The following is an 18,889-nucleotide window of genomic DNA, read 5'->3' on the forward strand; positions in this document are numbered from 1 at the left end:
TCCAGCACTGTTCAATTTATATGTAGATATAATGATGAAGTAAGTGCTACAAAATTTAGACGGGGTAATAGTTGGACGGGGGGTGAGTATACCGACTGTGAAGTATGCAGATGACCAGGCGATCACTGCAAAGACTAAAGAACTACAGAGAGAAATTGTAAGAGTTGGAAAAGAGTTTGGCATGTTAATAAACATCAAAAAGAAAAAATAATGAGAGTAGATAAGGATGAAAAGACGAATGAGAACATTGGGGGTCAAAAACAAGAAGAGGTGTATTTATTCAAATACATTGGAAGCATGGTCACGAGCAACAGAATTTGTACGAAGGAGATTAAAGGAAGGATAGCCTATGGAAAGGAAGCCTTTAGAAAGGTAAAAGAGCCATTAACTGCAAAATATATCAACCTAACACTAAGGAAATGAATTGCCTAGAATGTCGTTCTACATGTATCTGCAACATGGATTATCAGAAAGAAAGAAAGAAAGAAAGAAAATGAAAGAGAGAGAGACTACCAACAAAGCTTTGATGTATGGTTGAGGAGAAAGATGTTGTAAGTTGAGTAGGATGATAGGGTGAGCAACATCGACGTACTGAGGAGAGTGGAGGACAAATGAACCTTCATCAAGGCAATAAGGAAAAAGAAAGCAAACTGGATTGGACACATTCTGTGGAAAGATTTTCTACAAAAGAAAAGAATAATGGAAAGGAAGATTTTAAGAAGAGAAAGAGGTGGAAGAAATTTTGTTATATTGACTGAAAATGGGAAGGAAGTTCAAAGGGCTTAAAAGTCTCCCTGAATTAACAGCACTAATGTTAGATAAACTAGTGCTTTAGTGTATCTTTTCCAGTGTGATTGTTGAATTTAATTGAAATAAAAAGTATTATATAATCACTATTCTATCTGATTATGGACAGTGTAAATATAAGTTTTGCCATTTGGGGTTATAATAGTGAATGTCTGAGAGTGATCGCCATTCATGCTAGTAATAAAACACCTGTGGCATATCAAAGTAACTTGATCAAGAGCAACGGCTGTTACCTTTTTTTTAACAAGCTGCTTTACGTTGCACTGACACAGATAGGTCTTATGGCGACAATGGGACAGGAAAAGGCTAGGAATGGGCAGGAAGTGGTTGTGGCCTTAATTAAGGTACAGCCTCAGTATTTGCCTGGTGTGAAAATGGGAAACCACGGAAAACCACCTTCAGGGCTGCCGACAGTTGGGTTTGAACCTACTATTTCCCGAATACTGGATACTGGCCGCACTTAAACGACTGCAGCTATTGAGCTCGGTACGCCTGTTATCATTAGCACAGATATCCCATGTAGTACTCTCGAAAATGTCGGATATAGCGGTACAGAGTGACCCAACAGAATTCTGTGGGAGCTGTAAGAAGAACTTCACAGACATTAGTTCAATCGAATGTAATGGATGCAGAACGCGAGAACATAAGGAGTGTGCTGGCCTAACCCAAGGAGAATTCGACACGCTTCATAAAGCAAATTGTAGACTCTCTTGGCTCTGCGAAAACTGAAAACTGAAGCTAAGAAAAATAGAAGAGGGAGAACTCTTGACTAAGTTCACCAAAACATTAGAAGCAGCCATGGATAGCTTGAAGATGCAAATGCAAATCTCGCTGGCAAAAAAGATACAGAAAAAGATACAGGAAGCTTTAGCAAGTGAAATGGGCAGCAAAACTGTATCCATCTCAATAACTCCTAAGCCATCTCCTCAAGAAAATCAAAAGTCCCACAAAAGAATCTGAATAAGAATCAGAATAAAGCAAAGAAATGGCCGATGACCTGCGATGTTAGGCCCCTTAAAACAACAAGCATCATCATCAAAGCAAAGAAACAGACAGAAGAACACCTCAATATTGACCAAATGCAAACAAGCAGCCATGATACAGAGGTTCACCCCTCATGCATCTTGGAACCAGAGGAGGTGAGAAATGAAGAAATCGAACAAAGTCAATACAATGAAAGAACAGATGAAACCCCCTGAACAACTACAATAGGCCGCAAATCTAAGCCCAGTGGAACTACTTCAGATTCACAAAACCCACATCTTTCGCAACGATCAAGAAGGACCCCAATCATCTACAAAGGCACGGCATCAATAGGCAACTTGAAAGCAGCAGAGAGAAACGTATGGATTTATGTTGGAGGACTGGGACAAGAAACCACTGTGGAAAATATTATTCAACACCTTCGAGAAAATAATATCAATAAGGTTACCGAATATGAAATGCTAAACACAAGCGGTACCAGTAAAGCCTTTAAAGCTGGTGTACCATTCAGGTATAAGGAAAATGCATTCAGTCCTGAAATCTGGCCAGAAAATATGATTTTTCGTCCCTTTCAGTTTTGTCAATACTAAGTTGAAATTCCTTCTTTGGAATGTAGAGCTTATAACTCTCATATTTTTCCTATATTGGCTCAACACAACTAAGGTTATGTTACAAGGAGATTACCACCTTCCAATACTTGTCAGTTTCTTACAGCTAGTTTATTATTTACATAACATGATCCAGATTAATCTGAGTATAATATTAAACAGAACATGTAGCTATAAGAAACTGACATTTATTGGAAGGTGGGAATCTCCTTGTAACATAACCTTAGTTGGAATGTAGAAGGACTAAGATCTCTTACGAAAGTACAAGAGAAATCATTAATCAACGAAGACATTTTAATAGCCACAGAAATGTTTCTTCTGGAACCAATAAACATTAACGATTATTACTCCTTTCATGCATTAGCAGAAACAAGACAGGAGGGGAGACCATCTGGAGGAGTATCTGTCTTCTACAAACCATCCCTAGGAGATCTAATCAATAAATGTATTGAAGAAAATTCTGTGATCACCACCTTTAAGCAATTAGCAGTCATTGGGATGTACATAAAACCTACGGCTGCAACCGAAATCGTTATAGAAATCATCTTACAGGCACTACAAAGAATTGACACATACATTCCTGTAATATTAGGTGGTGACTGTCGTAAAGTTGAGCCTGACAGGAAAGCAAAGGCCTTTTTCAATCTGTTGGATGAGGAAGGATTGTCTCTGACCGGCAAAGCCATTCTACCTATGTACATCACTCATAATGGATCCAGTACAATAGATCTACATCACTCATAATGGATCCAGTACAATAGATCTAACATTCTTCAGGAGAAAGGAAATAATGGTAATGAATCAGCAGCATCTATGGACATCAATACGGAAGCACATACCAATTCAAACAAGCTTTCTTATAGACATCACAGAACCCAGGAGAACTCCAAAATGCTGATCTCCACGCCAAATCAACATGATACAGTTCAACGGAAATCTGGATAAAGAAGGAATCATGGCTTGTATCGAAACAGGCAACATAAATAAAGCATCTGAGATGTTTACAACTTCGCTTTTGATGTCAACCAAAGAGAAACCCCAGAACTATGGTTTGATGAAGAGTGTTACATTCTCAGAAGATCGACACTAAACAAACTACATAAGTGGAGACAAATTTAATCTGAAGAATCATTGACGAAATACGTAGATGAAAGAAGAAAGTATAGAATTCTAGTGAAAGAAAAAAGATTCCAATTCATCAGAAAGAAGGAACTTGAAACAATATTGGAAGCAGAAAATACCCCTTACAAAATTCTGGAACCCATACGCTGTAAGGTAAAGGTAAAGTACAGGAGTCACTATACTAACAGTTACTGCAGAGGAGGTTTGGTCCATCTTCTTGAGAAGCAAACAGAGAAAAGCAGCAGGACCTGACAACCTGACTAACTAAATATTAAAAGAGTCATTACCATCTACCATCGAGATCTGGACAGCTTTATTCAATGAATGCATTAAACAACATAAGATCCCCAGAGAGTGGAGAGAATCTATAGTCCAAATTTTATACAAAGGAAAAGGCGCGTAAGACTCCCCTGACGTTTATCGCGAAATTGCACTCGAATGCGCTCCCTTTAATAAAGTTATCTCAAATATCATGCTGACACACATTCAGCCACAGGCCCGATAGAAAAACTAACTACTATTCTGGGTAGACGAAATGATTTGCTGCTACTAATCAAGGGCATAATGGAGTTTGTTGTTGTTGTTGTTGTTGCAAGTTGCTTTACGTCGCACCAACACAGATAGGTCTTATGGCGACGATGGGACAGGAAATGATTAGAAGTAGGAAGGAAGCGGCCATGGCCTTATTTCAGGTACAGCCCCAGCATTTGCTTGGCATAATGGAGTTTAACCTGCTATCAGTCTCCGAGTAAGCCAATCAAGGCCAACAGTCCAAACTAATGGAGTCCTCCACGGTGACCCTCTTAGCCCGTTTCTATTCAATATATTTACCCACGCTGCAGTACATGAAATTGCATCTGAAGACATCACAATGCTTCTCTATGCGGACGACATGATTCTTCTTTCTAAAAGCAGCCTGACTGTACAGAAAGGACTGAACAAGCTTTAGCTTTACTCTTGGTCACAATGCAATGCACTAGACATCAATACCAACAAAACGAAAGTCATGAAATTCAGGAGAGGGGGAAACATCTCCAAGACAGACATCTTCTACTGTGGAAATGGTCAACTAGAGCTGGTAAATTCTTACAAATACCTAGGACTAACACTTCAAGTCATGGGAAAATCATTCACGAAGCATATAGGAGAGAGATGCACAATTGCTATCAAAGCCATATTTGCAATTAAGAATTTAGAAAAATTATCACTTGATTCAGCCTTAAGTTTATTTCACATCAAGATTGCTTCGATAGCGTGTTATGCAATTACCCAAATTTGGGTCCACCTCACTCTCGCAAACTTCAGGAAAACAGAGATGGTCAATGTAACCTACCTACTTAGAGCCTTTAGACTATCATAAACAACTAGGTCAAGACTTGTCTACCTCCTAGCCACCACAGATATTTTCATCAGACAGTTAGCGATAAAGAACAACCTGCTTCAAACATCTGCATATGAAACCCATATAAGAGAAAGGGAAGAAAAAGCTAATTAAATTGAAAACTACTGTAATTTTATCTTACACCAGCCATGAATACAGATGAATGGAAGGATCTAAATTTCTCACTGCGACGTGTTTATACAAGAATGACTGTACATGGCTTCCACTACAGAATCTGCATCCCATGAGCGTTTCGCCAAGCATCAGGCCAATGCATCTGTACACTATGTGGACAACGATGTGATCAGTACCATTTACTCAAGTGCATAGCATGGACAAAATCATTAAGATTTTATGCTGAGGACAACAACTTTCTGTAAAGCTCTGTAGTGTACAAATTGTGTTTAATAAATTTTAATAATAAAGGCTTACTCAGGACCGGAAACACTGGAGGGAAGAGTACAAAGGGCTGAAAGGGCTTAGTCAGGACTAGAAACGCTGGAGGGAAGAGTTCGGTTCAAACCTGTCCATGGACAGATTAACAAGTGATGATGATTAACATATTTACCTCTTTCAAGGTTCCTGTAGAATTTAATTCATTTTTAAGTAAGGAAATCAGTCTTGTTCTATTGCCCTCGGATAAATCACACAGCTCTTTACTGGTTATAGCCAGTTCTTCCGGTGCAGATGTTGGCAGCAGAGCAGATAAAAAGCTTTCGTTACAAAATAAGGTGTTAATATTTAATAACTGTTGATTCTGGAGAACAGAAAGGCATAAAATAATTAGCAACCAACAAAAACATATTTTATACAATCACTTTCAAAATATGCAAATAAATACAGGTGAGAAAACAGGGAGATGAAGTTATGATGTAAACAGAGACAAAAGACAAAGTGAAGGCATCAGAATGAATTAAAATTCAATAGGAATGGCAAAAAAAACACACACTTCAACACTCTTTTTAAATGAAGATTTATTTGATATGTGAATTTCATCAACATATTGTCCGATTCCATGGCTAAATGGTTAGTGGGCTGGCCTTTGGTCACAGGGGTCCCAGGTTTGATTCCCGGCAGGGTCAGGAATTTTAACCATAATTGGTTAATTCCCCTGGCATGGGGACTGAGTGTATGTGTCATCTTTATCATCATTTCATCCTCATCACGATGCACAGGTCGCCTACGGGAGTCAAATCAAAAGACCTACACCAGGCCTCTCCGGGGGCCACACACCATTATTTATTATGAACATATTCATTATTTTATTCAGAAAGTAAGAACTTCTGTTGTTAAATATAACTGTTACAAAAATGACCGAATTATGTAAGAGGGGCACGTAACACATGATGAAATTCACATCACTGTTTGAGTAATTATGAAATATTCTGACTAATTATCATCTGTACATAATAGCAGTTTCCTGCTAGTTTACTCCACTTCACTAAAACTTTCAATTTCTCTTCAAAAGAAACCATTACAATCTCTTGTGATAACGCATCCCATCTTCTCAGGGTATGTTCACGATTAATCCTGCATAAATTATTAGTCACTATTTTATTCCATTCCTCTTCTTATATATTACCTTAATTACTCTTACTACCTGGTTGCATTACTAATACATGACTTGATTTTTACTTTTTTTGTTCCTCTCCACTGCATATACATAAGGAAGGAATATGTTGTATTCATCCACGAGAATCTTCTACAAGATTTGGATGATATGGCAAACTATTCTTCCCAGTTTATTCCACCGGTGCTCAGTGAAATTTGAATCAGTAATTTGAACAGGCCATTCCAGAGATCTATGAAGATCGCAACCCTTCAAAACGTGTCAATGTCCACCCTCCTGAACAAGCTGAGAACCAGAAGCGAGTTCATCAGCAACTCAGAAGAGATAGATGTATAAGAACTGACGTTGATGAGCTATATGTGTGAATTACATAAAATCAGCTTCATGGTCCGTATCGCACTTCAATAGATTCACAATTAAGTATTTATTTATTTTCCACCTAGTCGATACAATGATTGCTTAAGGCAATTTTTAATGGTCAAAAGTGGTACATGTTTCGTATATTATCAACATCTTCAGCCACATTACACTGTTTAGATGAAAAATATAGAAAATTGACAAAGTAATGCTTTAGAAGAAGAGTCCTTAAAATTAACATAAGATTGACAACATTAAAACAAACAAATAACTCAAGAGAAAATATATAAATTATTTCTACAATAGAAAGCAGTTGTCAAGGAAACACTTGTACAATATTCCATAGAGAATATGTCCTAATGAATATTCTTTTCTTAATAATTCATGAAGAAAGGTCAATTTATAAATTAAAAAATATATAATTTATAAGTAATTATCAAAATGATGAAATCCAGATATCACAGTGTGGCTCTTATTATTAATGCAGATGAAAATATAACTAATTCCTAGGAATTACTTATAAATTATATATTTTTTTAATTTATAAATTGACCCTTTTTCATGAATTATTAAGAAAAGAATATTCATTAGGACATATTCTCTATGGAATATTGTACAAGTGTTTCCTTGACAACTGCTTTCTATTGTAGAAATAATTTATATATTTTCTCTTGAGTTATTTGTTTGTTTTAATGTTGTCAATCTTATGTTAATTTTAAGGACTCTTCCTCTAAAGCATTACTTTGTCAATTTTCTATATTTTTCATCTAAACAGTGTTATGTGGCTGAAGATGTTGATAATATACGAAACATGTACCACTTTTGACCATTAAAAATTGCCTTAAGCAATCATTGTATCGACTAGGTGGAAAATAAATAAATACTTAATTGTGAATCTATATGTGTGAAGATGGTAGAGTATAAAAACGTGATTTGTCCTTGTCTCTTCTTTCCACCCCAACATGCCACTGAATTTAACCTATTACATGTTCCCTTTCTTGCTCCTCCCTTGTTATAGTGAAAGCCATTTCCCTTCAGTTTCAACTTAGTTAATCTTAGTTAATAACAATACCTGAAGAAGATACCATTAATTAATTACAAACAGCTTTAATTAAAATTAATTTATGATATTGTTTCAGGTATTTTCTAAAATTATTTTATCCTGAATTAGTTTTCAACAGATTAAAGAAACTCACAGATAGATCTCTATAAATTATTAGTCACTTTTTAATTCCATTCCTCTTCTTACATATTATCTTATTTACGGTACTCTTACTCCCTGGTTGTATTACTATGCTATCTCATTGCTGTTAAAGTCACTGCTGGCCTTTCTATTCATGACTTGATTTTCACTTGTTTGTTCCTTCCCACTGCATATACATAGGGAAGGAATATGTTGTTAAGACATATCACAACCCATAGTATCCCAATGTTTGCTATAAACTTTATACAAGTCACCTCTAAGCTGTTTACAGCTTTTGTTTCTTTCACCAGGTAGTGCAATATGTAAATATGTTTAAGAACAGAAATTATAACATAGAAATTTAAGACCTACTATTTGCTAGAGCTGGTGTACTAACTGACTAAGACACTTGCAACAAGAGGTGTCTCTATCACCACACCAAACTCAGACACTATCATGCAGTCATTCACCAACTCTGCACACTTCAGTGTGTCTGATTCTTAAAAGGAAAGACCTGACTGACAAACTGGAGGCCAAGGAAAGGAAGATAATGAGAGCAATATTTTGGGACCAGTCACAGAGAAGGGTGAATACAGGTGGTAACATAATCAGGAGTTCTATACTTTCATGGGAAAGATCACAAGGTATGGCCAAGTAGAGACCTCTGACTCCTATAGACGTATCTTGAGGATGAACCCTTCCAGGCTGAAGAACCAGCTTCTCACCAACTGGAAGACAGGAATATTAGGACACCATGGTTACCAGAAGAGATTGAAGACCAGCAGGAAATGGAAATAACAGGAAGCGACATCAGAGACCAACCACCTCTCAGAAAGATTTTGAGACTGAGATATGCATGAACTAGCTACTGTACCCACCGTTGACAAGACAATCACTTAGGATGTTCATGTTTAAATTTTTAGTCACCCGAATGCTGTTGCTGATATTCTGAGACACAAAGGTTGGCATGCCTCTTTCTATCAGTGGCTTATGTTGATGTACTTGCTTCCTGGCTCTTTGTAGCTCTTTTCAGTTTCTTTGTTTTTTTCCTCTTGATTTGATCCCTTCCTTCTGGTACCTTAAGTTTCAGGTTAATTATTTATTAATAATGTTACTGACTTTACGTCCCACTAACTAATTTTTTGGTTTTCGAAGACACCAAGGTGCCGGAATTTTGTCCCACAGGAGTTTTTTTAGATTCCAGTAAATGACCGACACGAAGCTGACGTATCTGAGCACCTTCAAATACCACCGGAATGAGCCAGAATCAAACCTGCCAAGTTGGAGTCAGAAAGCCAGCACCTCAACAATCTGACCCACTCAGCCCGGTGATTATTTATTTATTTAGCAAAAGGCTTTTGCCAGATATATGTTTTATGTCGCACGAACACAGAAAGAAATTTTCTCACGGCACTGGAGTGTGTATCGTAGAGATAGGATAGGAATGGTGGGAGGGGGAGTGTTCATTCTGGTGAAAGAAGACTTTGTAAGCTACGAAAAAGTTAAAGATGAGACACATGAAATTCTAGGTGTAAGGCTCATTTCTAAAGATAATAGGCAACTTGATATATTTGGAGTGTACAGATCGGGAAAGGGTAGCACTGACGCGGATTCGGAATTATTTGACAGGATAGTCAGCTATGTGGGAAACGACATGGAAAGAAATGTGATTGTAGCAAGAGATCTGAATTTGCCAGATGTAAATTGGGAAGGAAATGCGAACGACAGGAAGCATGACCAACAAATGGCAAATAAGTTAATATGGGAAGGACAGCTGATTCAGAAAGTGATGGAACCAACCAGAGGGAAAAATATCCTGGATGTGGTGCTGATAAAACCAGATGAGCTCTATAGGGAAACTGAAGTAATAGATGGTATTAGTGATCATGAAGCTGTTTTTGTGGTAGTTAAAAATAAATGTGATAGAAAGGAAGGTCTTAAAAGTAGGACTGTTAGGCAGTACCATATGGCTGATAAAGCAGGCATGAGGCAGTTTCTAAAAAGTAACTATGATCGGTGGAAAACGGTAAATAAAAATGTAAACAGACTCTGGGATGGGTTTAAAGAAATTGTTGAGGAATGCGAAAACAGGTTTGTACCTTTAAGGGTGGTAAGGAATGGTAAAGACCCACCTTATTATAATAGAGAAATAAAGAGGCTAAGAAGGAGGTGCAGACTGGAAAGAAATAGCGGTAGAAATGGCTGTGGAAGTAAGGAGAAATTGAAGGAACTTACTAGAAAATTGAATCGAGCAAAGAAGGCAGCTAAGGATAACATGATGGCAAGCAAAATTGGCAGTCATACAAATTTTAGTGAAAAATGGAAGGGTATGTATAGGTATTTTAAGACAGCAACAGGTTCCAAGAAGGACATTCCAGGAATAATTAATGAACAAGGGGAGTGTGTATGTGAAGATCTTCAAAAGGCAGAAGTATTCAGTCAGCAGTATGTAAAGATTGTTGGTTTCAAGGATAATGTCGAGATAAAGGAGGAGACTAAGGCCAAAGAAGTAATAAAATTTACATATGATAACAATGACATTTACAATAAGATACAAAAGTTGAAAACTAGAAAAGCGGCTGGAATTGATCAGATTTCTCGGGATATACTAAAGACAATGGGTTGGGATATAGTACCATACCTGAAGTACTTATTTGATTACTGTTTGGTCGGAGGAGCTATACCAGATGAATGGAGAGTTGCTATAGTAGCCCCTGTGTATAAAGGAAAGGGTGATAGACATAAAGCTGGAAATTACAGGCCAGTAAGTTTGACATGCATTGTATGTAAGCTTTGGGAAGGCATTCTTTCTGATTATATTAGACATATTTGTGAAATTAATAACTGGTTCGATAGAAGGCAATTCGGTTTTAGGAAAGATTATTCCACTGAAGCTCAACTTGTAGGATTCCAGCAAGATATAGCAGATATCTTGGATTCTGGAGATCAAATGGACTGTATCGCGATTGACCTGTCTAAAGCATTTGATAGGGTGGATCATGGGAGACTACTGGCAAAAATGAGTGCAACTGGACTAGACAAAAGAGTGACTGAATGGGTTGCTATATTTCTAGAAAATAGATCTCAGAGAGTTAGAGTAGGTGAAGTTTTGTCTGACCCTGTAATAGTTGAGAGGGGAGTTCCTCAGGGCAGTGTTATCGGACCTTTATGTTTTCTTATATATATAAATGATATGAGTAAAGGAGTGGAATCGGAGGTAAGGCTTTTTGCGGATGATGTTATTCTCTATAGAGTGATAAATAAGTTACAAGATTGTGAGCAACTGCAACGTGACCTCGAAAAGGTTGTGAGATGGACAGCAGGCAATGGTATGTTGATAAACGGGGTTAAAAGTCAGGTTTGAGTTTCACAAATAGGAAAAGTCCTCTCAGTTTTAATTACTGCGTTGATGGGGTGAAAGTTCCTTTTGGGGATCATTGTAAGTATCTAGGTGTTAATATAAGGAAAGATCTTCGTTGGGGTAATCACATAAATGGGATTGTAAATAAAGGGTACCGATCTCTGCACAGGGTTATGAGGGTGTTTAGGGGTTGTAGTAAGGATGTAAAGGAGAGGGCATATAAGTCTCTGGTAAGACCCCAACTAGAGTATGGTTCCAGTGTATGGGACCCTCACCAGGATTACCTGATTCAAGAACTGGAAAAAATCCAAAGAAAAGCAGCTCGATTTGTTCTGAGTGATTTCCGACAAAAGAGTAGCGTTACAAAAATGTTGCAAAGTTTGGGTTGGGAAGAACTGAGAGAAAGAAGAAAAGCTGCTCGACTAAGTGGTATGTTTCGAGCTGTAAGTGGAGAGATATAGTGGAATGACATTAGTAGACGAATAAGTTTGAATGGCGTTTATAAAAGTAGGAAAGATCACAATATGAAGATAAAGTTGGAATTCAAGAGGACAAACTGGGGCAAATATTCATTTATAGGAAAGGGAGTTAGGGATTGGAATAACTTACCAAGGGAGATGTTCAATAAATTTCCAATTCCTTTGAAATCATTTCGGAAAAGGGTAGGAAAGCAACAGATAGGGAATCTGCCACCTGAGCGACTGCCCTAAATGCAGATCAGTATTGATTGATTGATTGATTGATTGATTGATCTTATGGCAACAATGGGGTATGGGGGACTGGGAAGGAAGTGACTGTGGCCTTAGTTAAGGTACAACCCCAAAACATTTGCCTGGTGTGAAAATGTGAAACCACAAAAAATAATCTTTTGGGCTGCCAAGAGTGGGGTTCAAACACACTATCTCCCGAATGCAAGCCGACAACTACATGACCCAAATCACATAGTTGCTCGCTTGTTTGTATGCCAGGAGTGTTCGAGGACATGTTTGGCTCGTCTGGTGCAGGTCTTTTCTACATGACGCCCATAGCAACGTGTGCATCTAGGGTGGGGGGTGTTGATAATGCTGCTGCTCCTGCTTGTTGTAACCAAGGTTGAGATTTACAAAACACAACTTTATTATTCGCTTCAAATGCAAAATACACTATTTACACAAATAAAACTGAAATTTAACTTGAAGCAAAATGAATTAGGAATCTTGAGAAAGAGTCTATCTTTTGTACACTATATACAAGTTTGCAGTATTTACATCCACTACTATCTCGAAAAGACAGTCCTTGATATATGAAAAGTCGATAGTCGAAAACTATCAGAAGTACTGACATAAATGTTTTGGAAAGTCCTTCCTTGCTGAGTTCAAAAAAGCAAGTTAAATGTTGGAAGAATTCTTACTTAGCGAAACTAAGGGGGCTTGCATAAATTAAGGAAATATGACGGTATGTAATAGTATGACTGGATATGGGCAGCGGAAGAGGCCAGAGGAGCGGTGACCAGAGGTGAGACCTCGTACTGCCAGAAATTCAGTCCACCTGGCCGAAGCACATTTTCAAGAGGAGTAGCCTCCGTGCTCGATGTAGGGTGTATTCTGGAGCTGGACACCGGAGCAAGTGGGCATCTGGACAGGCTGGGAGTTCCTCTTTATAGTACACACACGACGGTCCAGGCACGCGCACTGAGGGCTGCGCGTCGAGGCTAGAAGAATGACACTTGGCGCGCGTGTAGCTGGCTGGCGGAGCGAGAAGGGAGCGCCGGACATACAACACTGCTGCTGCTGCTGATGATGACGACGACGACGACAAGGTAGAGAGGGTGATACCCAGTGTTGGCTCATAGCCTACTCCTGTTGAATAACACCGAGGGGAATCGCTCAAAGCTTAACATTCCCATCTGATAACAGCAGCCCTGAAGATGTTTTCCAAAGTTTGTCATTTTCAAACCAGGAAATTAAGGCCACGGCTGCTTCCTTCCCATTCCTAGGCCTTTCCTATCCCATCATCGCCTATCTGTGTCGGTGCGACGTAAAGCAAATTGCAAAAATAGACTTGTATTTAATATATACAGGAAAAACAACAGTAGGCCCTGGCCAATTTCTAGCACCATCCGAGAATGAGAAAATCTTATGTTCAACGGCAGATTCCTAACAAATAAAGACTAACTATAGAAAGAAGACATAGAATGGGGGAGGGGTGTAGTTTTAAACAGAAATATGTGATCATTAGCACCTGTAAGCATTGAAAAATGAAGGGTAAATTTCAACAACAACAAATTCAAATTTTAGAAGAAAGGAAACGTAGATATTTTAAAAAATAACGTAAAAATAGAACAAAGCATATACATAAAGAATTTCCATCCCCAGAGAAAATGTTTTAATAATAAAAATAATGTTACCAGATTTACAACCCACTAAGTACTTTTATGGTTTTGGAGATGTCAAAGTACCAGAATTTTGTCCTACAGGAGATCTTTTATGTGCCAGTAAATCTACCAACACAGATCAGATGTATCTGAGAACCTTCAAATACCATCGGACTGAGCCAGGATTGAACCTGCCAACTTCGGCTCAGAAACTGTTGAGCCACTCAGGCCAGTAGAAAATCTTTTAATGAACTTCATTAGTCTACTCTGACTTAGAAAATTAATGACAAAATCAACAACAATCTTGTCATCAGCAAGAATGAGTCTGAGCATCTACATCAGATATTAAGGTTTCTTCAAATGTCAGAGATCTACACAATTTAGAAACTGGGTCACTGTGAAATTGACTCTGCAGCTGGACTCTGGGAAGGTAACAAGATGGGGAGGGTGTTGAATGAATGAATTTGTCCAACATCTATCATTAACTTACATAAAAGAATAGCCTCCCACCATGAAAATCAGGACAAGAACTGCCACACAATAGTTGTTCTTTTAATTGCTGGGTGCAGTTAGCTACCCACTCTAGCTCCCAAGTTGCTAAAACTGCTTGGCACAGCCAGTGCAAATAACTTGTCCTTTTATTAATTTAATTTTTTTATACTTCCAGAGTAGTTTTCATATTTGCTTACTGTTGCACTAAATAATTTGGGTTTGCAGCAACAGTGCGATGGGAAAAGACCAGGAATGAGAAGGTAGCATTCATAGCCTTGATTAGTATACAGCCCTGGCACTAACCTGGTGTGAAAATGTGAAACCATGAAAAACCATCTTCAGGGCCTAAATAAAACGTAACATTCAATCAGACAATCCATAATTAAAATGTAATAAATACTACTGACAGTGTGACTAAAAGTCAACTTAGTCAATAGGGTTTACTATGACTTTCAATACAAGCTAACAGCTGCATGACCAACTTTTTCAGTGAAAGTACATTTGTTCACCACATAAGTGTATAGCATATGATAAAACAACATACAGTACAGCAATATTTTGAGAAAAAGTAAATATTCAGAGTCCAGCAGTCACACAACCACATATATATATATATATATTTAAGAGAGAGATCACTTACCAATGACATATTCTGCAGAGCAATTTCACCATTTAAAAGGGTATGCATGGATTCATCACTCAGGTGAATATCTTCTTGTTTAATTTGTTCTTTAATAGCCTTTTCATTTGGAAAGATGTTTTTCATTCTTATGAGTCCTGGATTAGAAATAAATTGAAATAATTATTAATCTCATATATTTCCCTAATCTGAAAATATTAACAAGCATTCATAGAAAAGTTCATCCATGTCTTACTATTGCTGAACTTCACACAAATACACTATTCCTCTCCAAAACATCACTTTTCTGTAAAGGGCATGACATGACACCAGTCACAAAGCAATCCCGTCATGAGGAGGAGGAAACCGCAGTGTACTTGCTGAGGAACACCCCTCCAAACACGGTCCATGCAACAGAGCAGTGAGTAGTGAAACAACCTCTACGAGCCTAGGGTGAGCTGGAGGAAGCGAGGGAATCTGTTCCAGTTCGAAGGGAGGCAAACGACAGAGTGGCACTGACAATCCTAGACACAGGCAATCTCATCGAGGCGAGGAGGAAATTGAATGGTCATGCACCTACAAATATAAAAAACAAAATGAATCCAGAGGAGGTTGAAAATTTTTGGGAACAACTTGAAGATACTGAGTCCAAGATTTCACAAAATCAGGTCAAGGAGATTTCAATGCAGAGACTGGCAGAGAATACACACTGAAAAATAATAGGTAAGTTTTCAGCACATAGGCGCATCAACAGAAATGGGGAAAGACTTATAAACTTGTCGACAATTTGAACTGAAGCTAATGTCAACACATTTCAAATGACTACCACAAAAGAAGACAACATGGGCATCTTCAAACACTGAATTAGGAGAATACCAATTGGATCATGTTGCTATCAGTAAAAGGAATATAAAGGAGATACTCAATGTAAAAGTCAGAAAAGACAGTGCTATAGAATCAGATCACTATTTTTCAGAGATAAAGGTGAAGTTCTAACCCAACAGAAATGTGCATACAACAAGAGGAAACATCCAGAAATGAATAGATAAGACCCAGCCAAAAAGCAACTTGATAATAAAATACCAGGAAAAGATAGAGAGATATAACACGTGGGACAACATATGACAAAACATGACACAAGCGGCTCAGGAAGAGGGACAAAGAAGTAGAAAGCATAGATGGTGGAACCCCGAGTGTGAAACAGAGCATGAAAATAGACGAAACGCTTGGAAGAAGTGGAACAGCAATAAGACAGAAAACAACCGGAATCACTTCACAGAAACTAGGAAACGAACTGCAGGAGTAATCCGAAAGGTTAAAAGAAAAGTGGATAAAGCTGAACTTGACCAACTAGAAGAAAATTTTTAGTAAGAACAACACAAGAGACTTTTACAGAGTATTCAATAGTAGATTACAAGGGTACAGAATGAGGCGATTAACTTTCTGTGATCGACAAGGCAGAGTGGCATTAAACAACACAGAAAACTGTGTTCTTCTAGCTGAATATTTAAGGAGCTACACCTCAGGAGTATAAACAACCAAAGGACATCACACCAGGAGAAGTAGAAAGAGCAGTCATGGAGCTGAAGAATGACAAAGCAACTGGAGGAGACTAGATATCTATTGAAATGATAAAAGTTGGGAGGTGTAAACATGCTAGCAAACATGATCAATCTTATGCAAGAGATTCGGGAAAAGGAAAAGATACCCGAAGATTGAAAGACTGCAATTATATCTCCCATTCACAGAAAAGAAAACCCTAAAGATGTGAACAACTATAGAGGAATTTCCGTACTATGTATCATATATAAGATCATATCAAAACTTCTGTTAAACAGAGTGGAAGAACAGACAGCAGACCAAATTGATGAATACCAAGCAGGGTTTAAAAAGGGAATATCATGTGTTGAACAAATTTACATCCTCAAATCCATGATAAAGATTAGAAAACTTAAAAGTAAACCAGTAATCATGGCATTTATAGATTTTCAGAAGGCGTATGACTCAATCAACAGATCTCTGATCAAAGAAACACTCATCAACACTACATCTCAAGTAAGGTTCCAAGGAGAAGTATCAGAACCATTTGAGGTCAAGACGGGATTAAGACAGGATGATAGCCTTTCACCGATACTGTTCAACCTGGTCGTAGAGAAAATAATTAGAGAATGGAGAACAGAATCTCAAAAGGAAGGCATGAGTGGTGTACAGCTAGGTTACAAGAAAGACAACCTGAACATGGATTGTTTCGCTTTTGCCGATGATATAGTGATCTTACGCAAAACAGAAGATCAAGGTAATAAGATGTTACACAAGCTCAAGGAAAATGCAAGAAAGGCAGGACTGAAAATATCATGTGATAAGACTCAATTAATGAAGACGTTGACAGATTGGGAAATGGAATACGGTAAGATAAAGAAAGTATCCAAATTCAAGTATCTTGGTGAGTGGGTACAGTTCAATGGTGTTGATAATGAAGCGAATAAGAATAGGATCAGGAAAATGGAATTAGCTTACAAACTCACACAAAATGTATACAACAAATAATCATTGTTGATAAGAACAAAATTAAGACACTACAATACAGTAATAAGGCCAGCAACACTGTATGCATCGGGAATGTCTAACCCACAACAGAAAAACAGACGAACAGAGGAAGATAGAAAAGAAAAATTTACATAACATATTAGTCCTAGGAAGACAGGTGTCATCTGGAAGAAAAGGAGGAATAAAGAACTGTACAAAAATAATGAAATGACTGATGAAATGAGAAAGAGACGACTGAAGTTTGTTCATCGGATGAGTAACGACAGATTGACAAAGAGGATATGGGAGTACACTAGGAAATGCAAGAGCACCACAACCTGGATGAAAGAAGTTATTAAAGATCTTGCTGAACCAGGTCTAAACACCGAAAGCATGTTGGACAGAAACAAATTCCGGAAAATAGTTGACAGACAGAGGGAATTTCAGAAACCAGAGAAGCAACAACGAACTTTGACAGACTGACAGACGGAGGCTAGAAGTCAAAATATGAAGAGGTTTTGGGAGCAGAAGAGACAGGAAGCCGAGAAGCAGAAGCATAAGCTAAGCGTGGTCCATAGATGGCCAAAACAATTGTAAAAAAGGAAAATAATCGTATAATCGTATGTCCTCAGCTACCCTGAGGAGACATTTTAATGTGATGCCATCTGGCTGTCTGCTCATCAATTTTGATGTTCAGTTTTACTCTAGGCCTACTAAATGGCAGATAAAACTGAATCTCTCTTGGGCATCTATGGCTGTATTTGTTGGGTAAATACCAGATCTTTTACATGCTGACATGTCTGGAGTGTCTAATAGACTTTTTCCCACCCTTAAAAATCCAACTACCTCTGCCAGGATTGAACCCGCTCTCTTGTGATCCAGAAGCTGGCACTCTACAACTTATCCACAGAGAGAGCTTTATGACATTTAATGTTGAACAAATGAAAACAACAATTATTTTTAGTGATTTATAACTCTTGATGGGTTTAATGTGTACTGGCATATTGTTTCTATCAAAAATGAAGTAGCTTACCAGTTAGATCGTTCTGCTTAGTGACTATACCCAACAATAAATTTGAGAAGTCTTTAATATCATTACTAATACTGTTAACATTTGCACTATTCCACAGTGGCATATCATCAATCACAGCTTTTTCTAAGTCTTGTAGCGTAAAAAGAAGTCTGGAAAGAGAACAAGGACACAAATATTAATGCTTTTAAGTTTCATAAGTAAACAATAATTTCTGAAATGCTACAACTACAACAAAGGCAGAGGAAGTATGTAGCATATTTCATGGAGAAGGAGAAGGTGGAAATGATAGGGCTGAGTGAAGTGAAATGGAAAGGTAACGAAAGGGAGAAATTGAGGAAAGGATACACATTATATTGGAGTGGTGTCCAAGAGGCAATAAATGGAGTGGGACTAATCATTTTGAAGCAATTGGAGGAGTATGTTGAAGTGGTAGAATGTGTTAGTGACAGAATAATGATTAGACTAAAGATGAAGAATGAAGTGATGGGTTTCA

At 37.8% G+C, this 18,889-nt stretch overlaps 1 protein-coding gene across 1 annotated transcript in view; it reads right to left on the minus strand.

Moving 5' to 3' along the window:
• Positions 1 to 18,889, minus strand: part of LOC136874341 (phospholipid-transporting ATPase ABCA1-like) — a 372,334-nt gene that overhangs the window by 318,371 nt on the left and 35,074 nt on the right. The window contains 3 exon segments of the mRNA XM_068227760.1: positions 5,471 to 5,659; positions 14,859 to 14,995; positions 18,397 to 18,545. Coding sequence (XP_068083861.1) covers positions 5,471 to 5,659; positions 14,859 to 14,995; positions 18,397 to 18,545 — 475 coding nt within the window.

Source organism: Anabrus simplex, chromosome 5, assembly GCF_040414725.1.
Source record: "Anabrus simplex isolate iqAnaSimp1 chromosome 5, ASM4041472v1, whole genome shotgun sequence".
Taxonomy (NCBI): Eukaryota; Metazoa; Arthropoda; class Insecta; order Orthoptera; family Tettigoniidae; genus Anabrus; species Anabrus simplex.